The sequence below is a fragment of the Littorina saxatilis genome, linkage group LG17 (assembly GCF_037325665.1).
Source record: "Littorina saxatilis isolate snail1 linkage group LG17, US_GU_Lsax_2.0, whole genome shotgun sequence".
NCBI classification, from domain to species: Eukaryota; Metazoa; Mollusca; class Gastropoda; order Littorinimorpha; family Littorinidae; genus Littorina; species Littorina saxatilis.
In genome coordinates, this window is record NC_090261.1 from 9,943,887 (window position 1) to 9,959,864 (window position 15,978).

General features: G+C 40.4%; 3 protein-coding genes across 7 annotated transcripts in view; 2 read left to right on the plus strand and 1 right to left on the minus strand.

The window, feature by feature from the left end:
- LOC138952660 (galactose mutarotase-like) overlaps nucleotides 1-15,978 on the plus strand; it is a 380,407-nt gene that overhangs the window by 158,418 nt on the left and 206,011 nt on the right. The window lies entirely within an intron of this gene.
- LOC138953162 (leucine-rich repeat protein 1-like) lies at nucleotides 3,491-12,053 on the plus strand. Its single transcript, XM_070324963.1, has 7 exons — nucleotides 3,491-3,568; nucleotides 4,626-4,828; nucleotides 5,357-5,455; nucleotides 8,678-8,881; nucleotides 9,414-9,738; nucleotides 10,182-10,383; nucleotides 10,696-12,053. Exons 2-7 carry the CDS (start codon nucleotides 4,646-4,648, stop codon nucleotides 10,946-10,948), a joined length of 1,266 nt encoding a protein of 421 aa, XP_070181064.1. The 5' UTR covers nucleotides 3,491-3,568; nucleotides 4,626-4,645; the 3' UTR covers nucleotides 10,949-12,053.
- LOC138953160 (dual E2 ubiquitin-conjugating enzyme/E3 ubiquitin-protein ligase BIRC6-like) overlaps nucleotides 11,649-15,978 on the minus strand; it is a 92,776-nt gene continuing 88,446 nt past the window's right edge. For all 5 annotated transcript variants that reach the window (XM_070324961.1, XM_070324960.1, XM_070324959.1 and 2 more), the window contains exon 65: nucleotides 11,649-14,592. In XM_070324961.1, the coding sequence (XP_070181062.1) occupies nucleotides 14,290-14,592 (303 nt within the window). In that variant the 3' untranslated portion in view covers nucleotides 11,649-14,289. The remainder of the gene's footprint in view (nucleotides 14,593-15,978) is intronic.

Below are 15,978 nucleotides of genomic sequence, written 5' to 3' on the forward strand. Positions count from 1 at the left end.
CACACAGCCAATACACAAACGGATAGGCATGCAGCACCAGCAGAAATTGATGCAGTTTGATTATTGTAGCTGAAACAATGCAAGAAGTAGTATTTTATTTTGAAATATTGCGTCTTGCGTAAAATATTTGGCTTTAGTCAAGTTTAGTCGGTTATATCCTACTATGAGAAACTCTCCTCTATCTCTTGACAACTGCAAGAAGACTAAACCAACGGAGAGTTTCTTCTGTGATTTTCCCCATAGCTTTTTTTCAGAAGACCTCCATATTTTCTCTTAGTTATGTTCTTACAAAAAAACTTAAAAGGCAGGTGTCGTCAAAGTGAAACTTGAAGAGGCCGAACAATTAAGGAACAAGATAAAGAGACAGAAAAATTACTTTCTCAAAAAGATCATTTCGATAAACAAAATTTTCTTACAAAACAAAGTTATTATCAACTGACCGACTGGCAAAAGAAGGTGGACAGCTCCCACAGGATGAACAAGAAGTCACCTATGAAGAGGCCAAGACTATAGTCAAAGAGAAGCAGAAGAGAAGATGGCTCCACCAACACCCAGACTACAACAAAAAGGATGCCTACTACCTCCTACCCAGAGATGACCAAGTGGTCATTGTGAGACTCAGAACAGGCCATTGCAGACTCAAACATCACCTGTATACCAAATTCCACATTGGTGATTCTGCATCGTGCCCCTGTGGCACATCTCCAATGACAGTGGAACACTTCCTGTAGGACTGTCCAACACACCAAAACAAGCGAGCAGAGACCTGGCCTGCTGACACACCGATGAGGGACAAACTCTATGGACCCATGGAGAGCCTCCGGCGTACAGCAGCCTTCATCAGGGCCTCCGGAGTTGCTGTCTGAGCGAACGACGAAGAAGAAGAAGAAAATACAAAAAGATTTTTTTTATATTCATCCGAATTAGCAAAAACTGACAGTAGCGTATTTGCCAATTGGAGTCGAGCCATTCGACATTTTCACAACTTGGGTCAGTAACTAAAATAAAACCAAACCAAACCAGACAAGACTACAACGTGACATACTAAAAGTAACGTCAGTCAGATAACATTAAATGGGAAGTAAGCACTCTAAAGAAAGCAACTGATAGTTGTGCAGAACGGGATCAGCTCGTTACTCCCCCGTATCGCTACTCCCCCGGCTCGATACTCCCCCGGCTCGTTACTCTCCCGTATCGCTACTCCCCCGACTCGTTACTTCCCCGTACACAGAAAATGACTGGATAACCCTGTGATAGTAAGTTGGCATGAAATATTGTCCCCCCCCCCCCCCCCCCCCTGTCCAGCTGTTTTGTTTGTTTCTTTGTTTGTTTATCCAGACAATTTCTCCGGAAAAACAATATTTCATGCTAACTTACTATCACAGGGTTATCCAGTCATTTTCTGTGTACGGGGTAGTAACGAGCTGGGGGAGTAGCGATACAGGGGAGTAACGAGCCGGGGGAATATCGAGCCGGGGGAGTAGCGATACGGGGGAGTAACGACTGCTGAGCATCTCGTTACTCCCCCGTATCTCTTCTGCTTAAAATATATACTTTTTTTTCAAAGATGTACCTACTGTACACGAATGTAGGGGAAAGGCTCCTAATATGGACCGGCTCCTAATATGGACCACCTTCTGTTCTGACAAACTAACGGCGCTAGAGCGCTCAAAACAATTTCATTCGCTTTATTTACCCTCTCTGGATAAGTTGCACATGTCAAAACTGTTGCAGAAACACAAACCCCAAAACCATTAGGCTTTTTCGCTTTTTTTCCCTTTTGGCAGCGTTCACTCTAAATTTGTCGTCTAAAACGGACTCGTTTCTGTCCACAGTCAAAGCTTTTATCACACAAAAATGGCTATATATGACAGCTAAGACCGTATGTGTTACATTATAGCAGTGTTTACCCCGAGTTTCTCCTGCAAACAAAAAATAATAGCAAAACCTCAAAGTATGTGTGAGTCCCCTAATATGGACCACCTTCAACAAATCGAAGAAAATAAAAACTAAAGGCAATTTTAATTAATTCATTAAGAAGCTTGCTGAAAATAACCTATAACTAGCCCTCGAGATTGCAAAAAAATATAACAAATAGTGGGTTTATTTGTGGAAGTTGATAATTTCACTTATTTTCACTCCGTATTTGATAAGCTTCTTCAGTTTGCTGGTGTATTTCAAATAATGCTCTCATCAACCCGAAACAGATAAATCTAAAGCATATTTGAATTAGTCTGACTTACACACTAAGTAATAACATGTTATTTTGAAGTATAGAGGGCTTTTTACAGTGATTCGTGAAGGCCGCTTCACTGGTCCATATTGGGCGCCCAGGCTCCTAATATGGACCATTTGTGATTTTTTCTGTAATTAATTTTTGCAGAATGTCTATCAAAGCTATTTCACTCTAATCAGGCCTAGCGGTTAACCTAAGAGAGAAGGACTACCAAACACAAAAATGAAACTTCTTCGCAAGAAAACAAGCTAGTTATCAGCATAAAACAAAAAGTGGTCCATATTAGGGGCCCTTCCCCTACAGGCAGATCTGACAGTTGTAAGTTCTTTGTTTAAACATGCTCTCTCTCTCTCTCTCTCTCTCTCTCTCTCTCTCTCTCTCTTGAAAATTCAATTAAGTAATAACTGCATTACTTAAGTGTAACGGGGGAGTAACGAGCCGGGCCCGGAGCGGTAACGAGCCGGGGGAGTAGCATACGGGGGAGTAACGATAAGGGGGAGTAACGATAAGGGGGGGGGGGGGGGGTAACGATACGGGGGAGTAACGAGATGCTCCCGTGCAGAACCACCCTCTTGGCACCTATGTATTTTGACAATAATTAAGAAACGTTGAATGAACTAGCGACTTTCATCTTCTTTGGTTCACTTTCGTCCAACATTATCTTAACGCATCTTAACTTAGATTCTCGGCTGTCTCCTCTTGTGGTTTTTTTTTCTGTGTTCCCCATTTATAACTTTTTTTCTTTTTGTTGGTTTATATAAGCCTCGTTCGACAGGTTCCATTGTTTTAATGTTCATTTCAACATTTTCACGGTGAGTTGATTTTCACTGCTGGTCGCATGTCAGTCAAATCGTCAGGATGTGCGTTCACTGCATGTGGCCTTCGTACATATACAACAACAAGGAACTTTTTAAACAAAAGTGAAAATGTTATTAATAAAAATCCAACCAGCAAACTGTGTAGGTTAGTTCGTCCTCGTGAACGTTGCCCCAAAGTTCGGGTACGATTCTGTCTGTGTGTCGTCTGCTAGGGGGAAAAGGGAGATAATCACCATCTCGCCCGAAAGAGTAAGGGAGGTGTAAATGTGATGAGGAACAAAAAGACAAAAAATCGTTTGCTGACCTGACTGTTTCAATACTTGTATTCCTTGAAAATAATTCATTAGTATTTGAGCTTATTTTGACGGAGTAAGTATGAAGTATAGCCCAAACAAATATATAAAATAAACTCCGTAGACTCAGTACAGTAACTTCTCCCGAATGAAAGCGCAAAATTTGATTTCCGGTTCAGAAAGAACGAAAGTTTCTTGTTGACACAATCACAGATCAACAGGTGAGATCACTGTCTCTCTCATTCATCTTTGCATGTTCACATCCACTCGTAACAGTATTCAGTCCTTAATGGAATAGTAAAGAAAAAGATGACCGAGGATAGACTTTCACGGATGATGTTGCTGCTTGTTTTGATAGTGTTTGACCGATAGTCATAAATTTCACAGCCTGGCTGCGTCCTGCCGCTAGCTTCGAGTTAGACATTCTGGTTCTTTGGATACGTCGGCTATTCACAAACAGCTGTCAATAACTCTTGTAGAGCCCTGATTTTATTAGTTTTATACTCTCTCTCTCTCTCTCTCTCTCTCTCTCTCTCTCTCTCTCTCTCTCTCTCTCTCTCTCTCTCTCTCTCATTCCAACATTTTTAAAACGTATTATCATTAGATTAAACCCTCCCATGGGCGAGGGCTGGATGTAAAAAAGCACCTGTTTGCTTATGCCATTACCCTCGTAAATAAAGAATTTGTCATTGTCATTGTCTCTCTCTCTCTCTCTCTCTCTCTCTCTCTCTCTCTCTCTCTCTCTCTCTCTCTAAACTAATTGAATGTTTAATAATTAATTAATTATTTGTTTAATCTACATATAATAAACTAAATAATTCAACTAAACATGTGCTGAATGGTTCATCAATTCATTTAAAATGTATGTGCATGTTAAACAAAATTATAATAATATGCAGATCTAAATTAAGTTATGTTAAATTTAAAATTGACACTTTTTATCATTGGAAATTGTACTTACAATGCAGTATGACAATTTATTTTTAAATTTGTATCTGTATATATACAGTTATAATGTATTAAGTTTGATGTGATAGTTCTTTGATTATATTGTTTTCTGTTCTTGTTGACCCTATATTAGGGCGAGGGCTGGATGTAAAAAAGCAATATTCTTGCTTATCTATTACCCTCGATGATAAAGATTTTGTCTTGTCTTGTCTTGTCTTGTCTCTCTCTCTCTCAGTTTTTAACTCATTTCTTACAGTTTACTCCATTAGAGTAGACAAGTTTACTGCTCAGTAGCAGAGCAAATGAATCGGTGATTTCTTCTCTTTCCAGCTCAGAAGCACACGCACAGAATGCGGCTGAAATGTGAAGTGGATGTGATGTTCCGGCCAGTGGCTGGCTGCAGCGTGAGAAAGTCAAGTCGGCCATGCCAAGCCATCATCACAGTTGGCAGAGAAGGTGGCGGCCAGTCCAAGACAGCCAAGATAAACATGCTGATCTCAACAGGCGGTAACAGGCATGGTACCAAGTATCAGGTGTGTATGCATCAGGATAGATATTCATATGAGACTTTTCAGGGTTAGCAGTATTTTTAGGGGGGGGGGGTACTTTGAGTTTGATATAGAATAGTACAGCATGTGCTTCTAGTTCTAATAACTTCAATTCTGAATCAGCCTTGTTTGTGAATTTCACAAATTCGAAATGTATCAGAGTTTTACAAAAGTGACATTCGATAAAATTTACTAAATATGCATGAAACATGAATGCCATTTTGAAACAGGGAGACTGCTTACGTTTGAAAATCAAGAATCAACTAACAAGAAAGATAAAGTTAACAGAAATGTTTAATTATATTTATAAACAAAACAAACCATTCACAAGAACCTCAACCCATTGGCCTTTAAGTTTACAGTAGACAAACAACATTGTTTGTCCACTTTAATGGCAGATAGGTCGAGATTCTTGTGAATGCTTTGTTTTGTTCGGATATATAAGTAATAGTATGTAACATAATTATGATTTCCTGTCAATGCCATTGATCAGCTTGCCTTGCTTGATTTCAGTTGTCTGGCAACATCATAAAACTGTATGCCCGCTTTGTTGAAGAGGGAAAGGGTACCATCAGCCTTGTGAACCCTGCTCAGGACATCTGTATTAGTAAGGTAACAACTTGATGTTATTTCCTTTGCACTGGTATCACACATTTCTAAATAATGAGTTGCATGATAATGATGATTATGATTTTCGTTTTTTACTTTTTAAGCTATTAACCCTTACACTGGTGCAATTCTGTAACACATGTTACATAGCCACTGGTGAATTAACAGAGAGAACAAGAGGCGAAGCCTTCAAGGCTCACGTAAGAAATCAACAAACAGTAACGCAAACTCAATCACTCCGTCACACATACACACACACAGTAAGCATATGTGACACGGTGCAAGAGTGCGAGACACTAGATCTAGATCTGTCTGTCTCAGTGTAGCCTACTTACGGGAACACGACTGCCAGATGGCCAGATCGACACTGCGCTTTCGACAGCGCTTCCTCGCGCAGACACTGGAAACACGTTGTGCAGATTAACCTGTAGGAAATCTCCTTTGGTATCTTCTTTATCTATTTTTCTGGAGCTACGAAACCGAACAATGTGAAAATAATAGTCTTCTCCGAATCGGCGAACTGCAGCTCGGTGATAACTGTATCTATACCACAATCCTTCACGAGATCTGACCTAACCTTGACCCCTGACCTGGTCTACATACCACACACGACACAAACCAGTCACCTGTTTTTACCCCCCCAAAACCCCCCACCACCCGTTTTCTTTGGATACACACTTTAACTACATACGTGCCGACGAAATGTTGATCATTGCTTCAATACTTTGAAGCTGTTGCTTGAATGATAACCAGGTAAAATTAGTATTTCGGTGTTCAGTCAAATGTTAAAGTTTCTACCACAGACATACATACATACATACGCACGCACGCACGCACAGACAGACAAAAGTTAGCATCGCATAGGCTACACTTACGTGAGCCAAAAATAAAGAAAAACGGTCATATAGGTTTTCGCGTCCATGGGAGGTAATCGGAAGCGACCAAACAGACTGAGCCAGTAGCGCAACATATGTCGTGACAACCAGGTGACAGTATACGTAAAGTAGCGTGACATATGTCGCGACAACCAGCCTAAGGGTTAAATTCCCCAGCTACAAGTACAAGGTTAGTGCAACCCGCATTCAAATGCAGTTATGGAGTTCGCATCAAGTTATATATGTGAACAGCTCAGATCATGAGTCAATAAAGTGTTACACAGATGGTCAAAATTGAAGTACAAGATATTGCACTGGAAGTGGAACTACACTGTTGCTTAGTGTCTGTATGAAGCTACAAGGTGAAAATAGAAAAAGAAAAACACGATTCTTGACTTTGATGGGCTTTTTCTGCTCGTAAGCACACATTCTTCTACTCATCACAGCATGCCCCATTATTGAGTTTAAAACACCAATTAAATTTGTTTTGAATAAAACTCACAATTTTACAATAAGAATTTAGAGACCTGAATCAATTAGGTATATCCTACTTAGTTTGACTTTTGCAAAACTAAGTAATTACACATTTAATTGAATCAGTCAGACAGACGGAGACATAGAGAGACAGACAGAGGGCAAACAGAAATCTGAGAAAGAAACCCCTTTAAAAATGTTACCATGTTTGAAATGAAACATCGCAAGGTGAAGCCATAATTCATCACCTTTCAGTATGACGTCATGAGCGTGTTCCACACTTGAAATGACGTGTTTTTATCATGTTGTCAGCTGCACGGAGCTTGGAAGTATAATTTCCATTCAACGATCCGAGTTTGTTAAGTTTTAGCCTATTTTCAACGTCAAACACCATGAAACTATATATATTTGGAATCAGAAAATGGTAAGGAATAGATAGAAGTTGTTTTTAAGTGTCTTTTTTCATAAATAAAGATAGTGGTTATTTATCGGTTTTCTTCATTTTTAAGCATAATTATCAATACAAAACAACAAAACTATATAGTTTTAGATACAGGACGCAATAGGGAATACACCAATATAAATTTTTTGTTTCAAATATTAGTTTTTAAAAATTTGAAAAAATGACATATTTCGAACAAACATTTCAATAACAAAACTTTAAGTGACCAAACTGAAATGCAATCCCATAATCCGGCCTAGATCTGAGATTGTGTGATAAGAAATTCGATCAAATTGATGAAAAACTGTAACTGTGAAAGTGCTGCCTCGACCTTTTGGCAAACGGTAAAATATGACGTCATCAAACTGTCCTATCAATAAACGGAAAAACCTTCTATGAGAAAATCCAGTCAAAAATATCCATATCAAATTTCATAAAGATCCACTCCGTAGTTTTTGAGATATGATCTGCAGTGTGAAAAAACGCCCATAACGCCCAAAACGCAAACTCATTTGTCATGATTTGCTCGTGTTCTGCTGATACTATAATGTTTTTCTTTCCTAAAACACACTATGGTAGTAGCCTTTCCCAATGTCTATGCTAAAACTGACTTGTCTGTGTTGTCAATGATTTTGCTACAGTGTGAGAACACAATCTCACGCCCATAACGCTGTGACACGAAAACTCATTTGGTCGTGTTCTGCCGATACTGTAATGTTTTTCTTTTTTAAAACACACTATAATAGTAGCCCTTCCCAAATGCAATGCTAAAAATGACTGGTCTGTGTTGTCAATGATTTTCTGCGAGAATGCGATCCATCTGTTTGTCGCAAAGACCGTGTGACACGAAAGTTATGAGCGGAAGACAAATCTGCTGAGTGCAATTACGTTTCAGAAGATAGTTGGTTAAGACAGTTTATCACTCAGACACGCAAAGGAACACTATAACTTTATTATTCAGGCCATATTTGCTTTCCTTTGTCATGTATGAAAGTACTGGCCTTGGTTGAAGAAAGTGACCTGTCGCTGTGCAACAAATTTGTCGCCATTTTCCGCCGTGTTTTGTAAATAAAACGTGTTTACTACCCACACATACAAAACGATGCTGTTGGTTCTTTTTATTTTCTTATTGTTTGATTCATGCTTAGCAGTTTAGTATGCTTTGTTTTCTTCTCAATTCAATGGATGGCTATAAAATAAGCATTTAAATGTGAAGGTGTTAAAATTACCCATGATCTGAGCTGTTCACATATACAAGACAGAAGAAACATGATAATTCCCATGAAGAGCAGCCCAGATTTCCCACAATATCAAAAATTACCATGTGCAACTACTTAATAACCAAGTGTCATGTGAATAACAACTGTGTTTGTGCACAACAGAAACAGGCATTGCCACCACTAACACAATTATCCTTTTTTTTACATTTTCCAGGCTGATCCCTTACAGCTGAAGAGTCTCCTGACAGTCTTGCGTCTGGTTGCTAAGGGAGATGATGTCAGTAAAGTGTTATCAGTGGGTTCTGTGCAACCCCCCTCCACCAATGGTATGAAAGCGTTGCAGACCTCTATGGTAATCACATCGCGCAAAGACTACCCTCTCACCACCACCTTCCCCAGTGCACTGCAGAATCTCACAGTAAGTGGCTTTGTGTTGTTTTGACAAGAAAAAAAAAATAAGAGGACAGAAATGGAGGAAGGGACAGATGAACTAATGAAGCTATGAAACCTGAACCTGCTATAGAAAATAGGATGAGGTATAGAGCATTTGCTCAGAATCTCACATCGAGTGGGTTTGTCTTGACAAAAGGAAACAAGACAAGAACTCACAGTCACACATGAGAATCTTCAGACTGAAGTCTAAAATCAGACTTTTTCTGTGAGTTTCAGGGGTATAATTTCAGAGCTATTTTATGATTTAATTTTATGCCCAGAATTTCTGTATAAATTTAGAGTCATAGGTCACTGTTTGCTTCATTTTATCTGTGTCAGGGTCTTATTGGTTTTAGATTTTATTAATTCCTTTGGAAGCTGGCAGATTGTGATTTTTTCAAGTGAACAGTAAGTAGAAATGTTAGACTGTGCCAACTTCAACCTGGGCATATATGACGTCATGGAAATCACGTTCGTTTTATCCTTTCCTTGAAGTTGAACCTTTAATCTCTCACCAGGTAAATGGCTGCAAAATGAAACGCCTTGACCCCAGAATTCTCGACCTTCGCCACCTTCAGACCTTGACCCTGGCCGACAATCTCCTCACCACATTCCCAAACCCCCCAGGTCGCTGGACTAATCTTCGAGAGCTTGACCTGTCATCCAATCAGCTGGCTGAATTTCCTCCTGTGCTGTTCCGGTCTGGTTTGAATAATACGCTGTCAGTGTTGAATCTGAACAACAACAGCCTGCAGAGGTTACCCCCACAGCTGTGTGAGATGAGAAGTCTTGTACGCCTTCATGTGGACGAAAACAAGATCACGGCCATTCCACCCACCATTGGTGAGTTGCAAAACTGAGGAGCAGTGGAGGGTGGATGTGAGCTAGGTCAAACATTTTCTCAAAATGCAGACAGGAGGTAGCTTTTGAAGTTAGTAGGGTTGTGTTTTGTCATCCGACATTCTTCAAAAATGTGAGAAGGTTGTCGGCAGACAATAGCTGGCTGTTTCACCTTCGTCCATGTTAATAACTAACCTTTTATCCAAAAGTACATACATTACATTGACATCAGTCAGTTTAAGGTTTGAATGAAACTTTAGAAAGCATGTGTGAAAAAGCTGACCTGCTTGATTGAATATTTGAGTTACCAGGTGATCAGTTTTAGAGCCCTGTGAAGCAAATACATGTTGATGTGTGGGTAGTTTTAAGATGAAGAATTAGATGAGAAAAATGTGGTTTTGCGTGCAACATTTTATGAAAACATCTTTGATTTCTCTATTCTTCAGGAACCTTGTCAAGGCTCTACATTCTGTCAGCCCAGAGAAACCAAATCACTCAGCTGCCGGCCTGTATGACCAGACTACGCCTGGAGTCCCTGGATTTGTTTGGGAATCCCATTCAACAGATTGAGGACAGCATTGTTCTCTCTTCTAACCTGGGCGTGCCTTCACTCAGGGAACAAACAGCAAGGTTCATCAGGAAAGAAGGGTGAGTTTATCTGGGTGTGCTTTTGAGGGGAGGGAGCATTGAGGTCAATTACATCTTTTGTATAACAAGTCAATGTTAGCTCAGCAAAATGAATTGTTACAGCCGCAACAAGTGTTATCGAATGCAAATCGGTCAATAGACGTGCTAGGCCTTTTTTAGGCCACATATCATATCAGTCAGTCTTGTGATATTTTGTCAGGCCATTGACCGAACAATGAGACTCCCTGGTCATTCTTTGTCTTTGATCACTCGCGCCTCTAGCAAATATATACTGCCTTGGCAGAAGTGCTAATTGGTTTTGTTCTGTTTCAGGCTGGCATACAGCGAAGAAGATATACTTCCACAGCTGGTGTTCTACCTTAACAACGCTCGCCTGTGTTGGTGTGGCCGCTACTGTTTCGAGTCGTGTGCTCGATACCTCACCAAGTGTGAGCTGTCCAAACTGTCCAGCACTGTGAGGGCGTGGGACGAGGCAGGAAGAACGTGTGTACCTGTGGAGACATTTTTGTGTTCAGAGTCCTGTGCCGCCAAGTTTAAAAAGAATGCCTTTGCATACTGGAGATAGAGAGGACATTTTCTCTTTACCTTTCTTTTGCTTGGTTTCCCTGTGTTGCCAAGTTTAAAAAAAATGCCTTTGCATACTGGAGATAGAGAGGACATTTTCTCATTACATTTGTTTTGCTTGGTTTCTCTGTGGCACCAAGTTTAAAAAGAATGCCTTTGCATACTGGAGAAAGAGGACATTTTCTTGTTTCCTTCAGTTTTTGTTTCTATCCTTTTTGTGTATCGTTTGGGGGCTTATCTCCCCTCAAGATTGTTTCATGACCGACACATCATGGTCAGTAAGATGTTGTATGAATGGTTAAGATTACTTTTGCATTTGTTGCATGTTTGCTTGTTTTTGGCCTAATTCATATGGCAACAGTTTAATATGATACATTGCCCCACCATTACATCTTTCATACCAACGTTGATTGTTTGCTCTGTGCATCTGCCTGTGTCTGTAACAATGATGTGGTGTGCATTCATGTCTGTCATGTACATGTAATGTATACAAATGCGTTTTCAAATTAACTTTTTCTTTGCATTTGTGAAATTGAGTTGTACGCTTGAGTTGGTCATGACTACAATAATTTGTATTCTCTAAACAAAAGAATTGAGAAGTGGACACCATTTCTAGTAGTCATGCTTTTCTTTTACAATATTCTCTTGGCACAAAGAAGAGCAGCACATGTACATTATTAAATCAAATAACGCAGTGCGTGTGTAATTGCAATAGTCTTTATTCTGATTTACATAAATATACACTTTGTACAAAAGTCAGCACAGACCAAGAGAAACTGTACACAAGACAACAAGAACACAAGAGTTAGTATAGTAAAATCATAAACATTTGACACGTACTGACATCATAAACCCCTGAAGGCAAAAATTGTCTTATATGCTGGACATGTACATCATATCACATGCTTCGCTTCATTCGTGTACCGCTACACAAAACTACAGTGACTAAATGGGAATTAACACAAGCATTCTGCTTTGGCGTGCCATTTTCATCACCCTTTCAATCTTACAGCAAAACATGTGTCCAGTAAACAAAATGAATTACAACAAAACATCAAACACTGTGAAAGACCATTGCATTTTGGGGTAAAAAAAAAAAATCAAAATTAATACTTTGAAAATTACTACAACTATGTGTCACACATTTTACACGCGAGTGTACTTGCCAGTCCAACAACATAACATACAAAAGGGCAAGACAGACGAGAGAGAAAAAACACTGCTGAACGATCTATACCTTGAAGATTTGGTAACATAGTCAGTTACAAACAAAACAAACAAAAATGCAGTGAAAGGTAAATAAAATCACAAACCACCCACTAATCAAACAACGTAAAATAATCTTATCCACATTTTTGCAAAGAGCGACGGAAATCAGTTGGCAATGACTGAAACGTAAACGAAAGCATGACCCATTGAAAGAAATACTCAGCTGAAGATAATAATCAGTACGATTATCAAATCTTTTGTGTGACAGGAACGAAGAAAAAGAAAAGAAGAAATCTCTTGTGTAACAAATGTAATATAAATCCAGTTGGCATAACATGCAGCAAGTCTTTGAAAGCAGAGTCAAGCTTCATCCTTCTGTGCAATCTGTCATCTTCTCGGACATCTTCAAGAGCTATTCTTGCAGCAGTTTGGAGATGATTAGAATCCGATCACAAAATGTAGTACATGCACAAATCGCCCACAAAATATCCCTGTTCTGTTCCGTCACTTGGTATTAAAAGCTGTCTAGCTCCCATGTAAACAAAAAGTAAAGAAAAAGATACAGAAAACAACAGAAAAATATGTTTTAAATGCCCATATGATAATCCAAGTGAAAAGGAAAAGCACAAGACATGACATCAATTCACACAGAAACCAGCAGAACATTATTACGCCACCCTTTCTTCTGTAGCTTCTCATGCAAAGCATCTTCTTCTAATGAACAAGCCTCGAGTCACTGGCATTGCTTTGAAACATTTTTTCTGCCACACACAGAAACATTAAAAAATACCAAAGAAAAATCTATCTTTTTTCATTTAAGGTAATTATTCAAGAGAAAGCAACACAACAATGAACAGACGGACATCATACTGATTCTCCTTCAGTGAGATCAGACAAATTAACTGATCAAATATGACAACACTCACAGATTATACTTGACAACATGCACAATCAGTGACAATCAGAAGCCGGCAACAGGGAAAAAATCACCTTAAAAAAATAATTAAAAAATATGATGCCTTCGTTACAACTGCTAACCACATTTAAAACACTGAATGCTTTGCACACATTTATTTTGCCTGAAATTATACAAACAATAAAGGGATTATGCACTTCTAACTCACTATGCATGGGGAACTGGACCAATCTACATTCAGTGCAAAACGCACTGCAATTCTGAATCTTTGCTCAACCTCAAACATTCTACAAAGCTAGTCACTCAAACCACCACATACCATCAATATAATAAACAGCAAGAATTTAAAACAGTTTGTTCTGACAAAAATCACATGGACCAGGAAAACATCGGCACAAACATGAAATTCTCACCCAACACATTTTATTCCTTCATCATCCGACACTCTCTCGCTCACTTATATGTACACACACAGACCCGTGTGAAATAAGTTGAAAAATGAATCATTTAGACTAACAACCAGAATATGATTATGTCATGCAGTCATTTGGAAAATGAAACACTGATCACGCAATGGCACTGCCCTTATTTAAAACACGAGAATTTCATCGCCCCTGGGAAATGAAATTCAACCGTACAAAACATGCATCTTCAATTCTCAGTACCTTTCTTCCTAACCTTATTCAGTCTGTAAGGTTATTCTTTCTCCAAATGTGTCAAACAACTTACGAATGCAATCACAGTTAAGAACGTTCATTCACACACGACAGTCAAAGATGAGTATTGGCCACAGAGAAGCAAAAGTTGTGTCCACTACGTTCCAGGAATTCTCACCGACACTTCATCTCCTTTCTTTCTTTCTTTATTTGGTGTTTAACGTCGTTTTCAACCATTCAAGGTTATATCGCGACGGGGGAAGGGGGGAGATGGGATAGGGGAAAGGGGGGAGATGGGACTTCTTCATCTCCTTGATTAACAATCTGTGGGGGACTGGACAAGAGATAGGCGGCTCTCTGCTCCGCCACAGCAGGGACTGGGCACGTCTTGTATTACCATGGCTACACCTTGCAACCAGACAATACTGCCTGCATTTCTTGTTAATCCTTGCAGTCTGGCTTCATCCACATTATGCTCAGACATACAGAAAAGACACCCACTCATCCTCATCAGTCAGTAGTACTTGCACGTTGTCCTCATCCTAGCGACACCTAAAGTCGTCAAACGTCGGGTAGGTCAGGTTCACACGGGTCATTGAAGAACATGCCGTTGGGTCCGACGTAAGGTCCCAGACCGACGGAGCCAGCAGACAGGGTGGAGGTGGCAGGGGGACCGGTGGGCTTGGGCACCATGCTGGAGGTGTTGGTGGAGGTGGCGGTGGCTGCAGTGGCCGCACTGGCCTGCGGAGAGTCCGTGGAGTACTGCTTGCCCTTGGGGTCGATGGTTTCTATCTCCGACTCCTCTCCCAGCTCCGGGGGAGGCTTCAGCTTGGCCAGCTCTTCACGCAATTGGTTATAGTGACGCTGTGTGACGGAACAAATTTATGTTACTACAAACTGTTTCCAGAAGAAAAAATTAAACTAATTGTAAGGCTTCTTTTTAAGCCTACTGTCTATATGATACTTACCAAGACAGTACTATTCTTGCACATTATCTATTATAGGCCGAAAAAATTGGACAAAACGCTGAGTGGGTACAATTATCTCCCATAACCATGCGCCACCGTGGATCCCAAGCACTGTCCGAGTGCTTCCCCCTTACAGGATGTAGGTGGCGCGTCCTCTTTCTTTATGAGCTGCAGACCCTCAAAAAGCCCATAACATATCAAGAGGGGAGGCGGGAGGGAAACTCTAATAGTACTGTCTCGGTAAGTATCATATAGACAGTAGGCTTAAAAAGAAGCCTTACAGTCAATATAACACTTACCTCGACAGTACTATTCTTGCACAGAATACCAGAGTGGTGTGAGGGTGATATGTAGAGTATTAAACTCCTTAATCAAAATCACTTAAATCCAAGGATTAAGATACCCAGGCAATTTTCGAACAGTACTACCGTAAAAGAAAATATACCCAAGAAAAATACCTTAGACTGACGTGACCATGCTGGCAACCACTGCTTTGGCAATGCCATACGACTGGTCAAGCCTGAGACTGGAAAAGTCTCGCATATAGTGGTTAATAAACGTGGCTGGAGTCTTCCAGAACGCGACCGCCATTATGCTTTGGAGCGAGGCACCCCGCACGTGCGCCAACGAGGAGCCGATAGCCCGAATCTCGTGTGCCCTGATGTCAGGGACCACATCCACTTGAGCATGAACATAAGCCTGTTTGATAAGCAAGGTCAGCCAACGAGCTAAAGTTTGTCTAGAAATATCCGATTGGTACTTCGGATTAAGCGAGACAAACAGTGACCGCTTAGAAGACCGAAAGCTACGTGTTCTATCCAGGTACACTCTAAGGGCACGTGCTGGGCAGAGGAAGCGATCAGGGTCATCATGTTCAAGAGTGGGAGCCAAGGCTTGAATGACTACTGGTTTGGACAACTCCGAGGCATTCTGATTCTTGGCTCGAAAGTCTGGTAGGAAAGCCAACGTCACCTGATGTGTGGTGAACTCAATGTCAAATTCCAGGCCACTCAAAGCTTGAATACCACTGAGTCTACGACAAGTGGCTAAAGCGATGAGGAACACAGTCTTAAAAGTCAGGAACTTGATACTAATGCCTGCCAGGGGTTCAAACTCCTTGCTACGCAGGAGTTTGAGAACCAGGAAGACATCCCACTTGGGAAATGAAACCCGAGGTTTAGACACCGCTGCATTGCTAATACCCGAAAGGACATTAGCGATGAGGGAGGAACTGATCAAGTGTTCAGGTCTGCGACCAGTAGCAGCCGCAATCGTGGAAGTG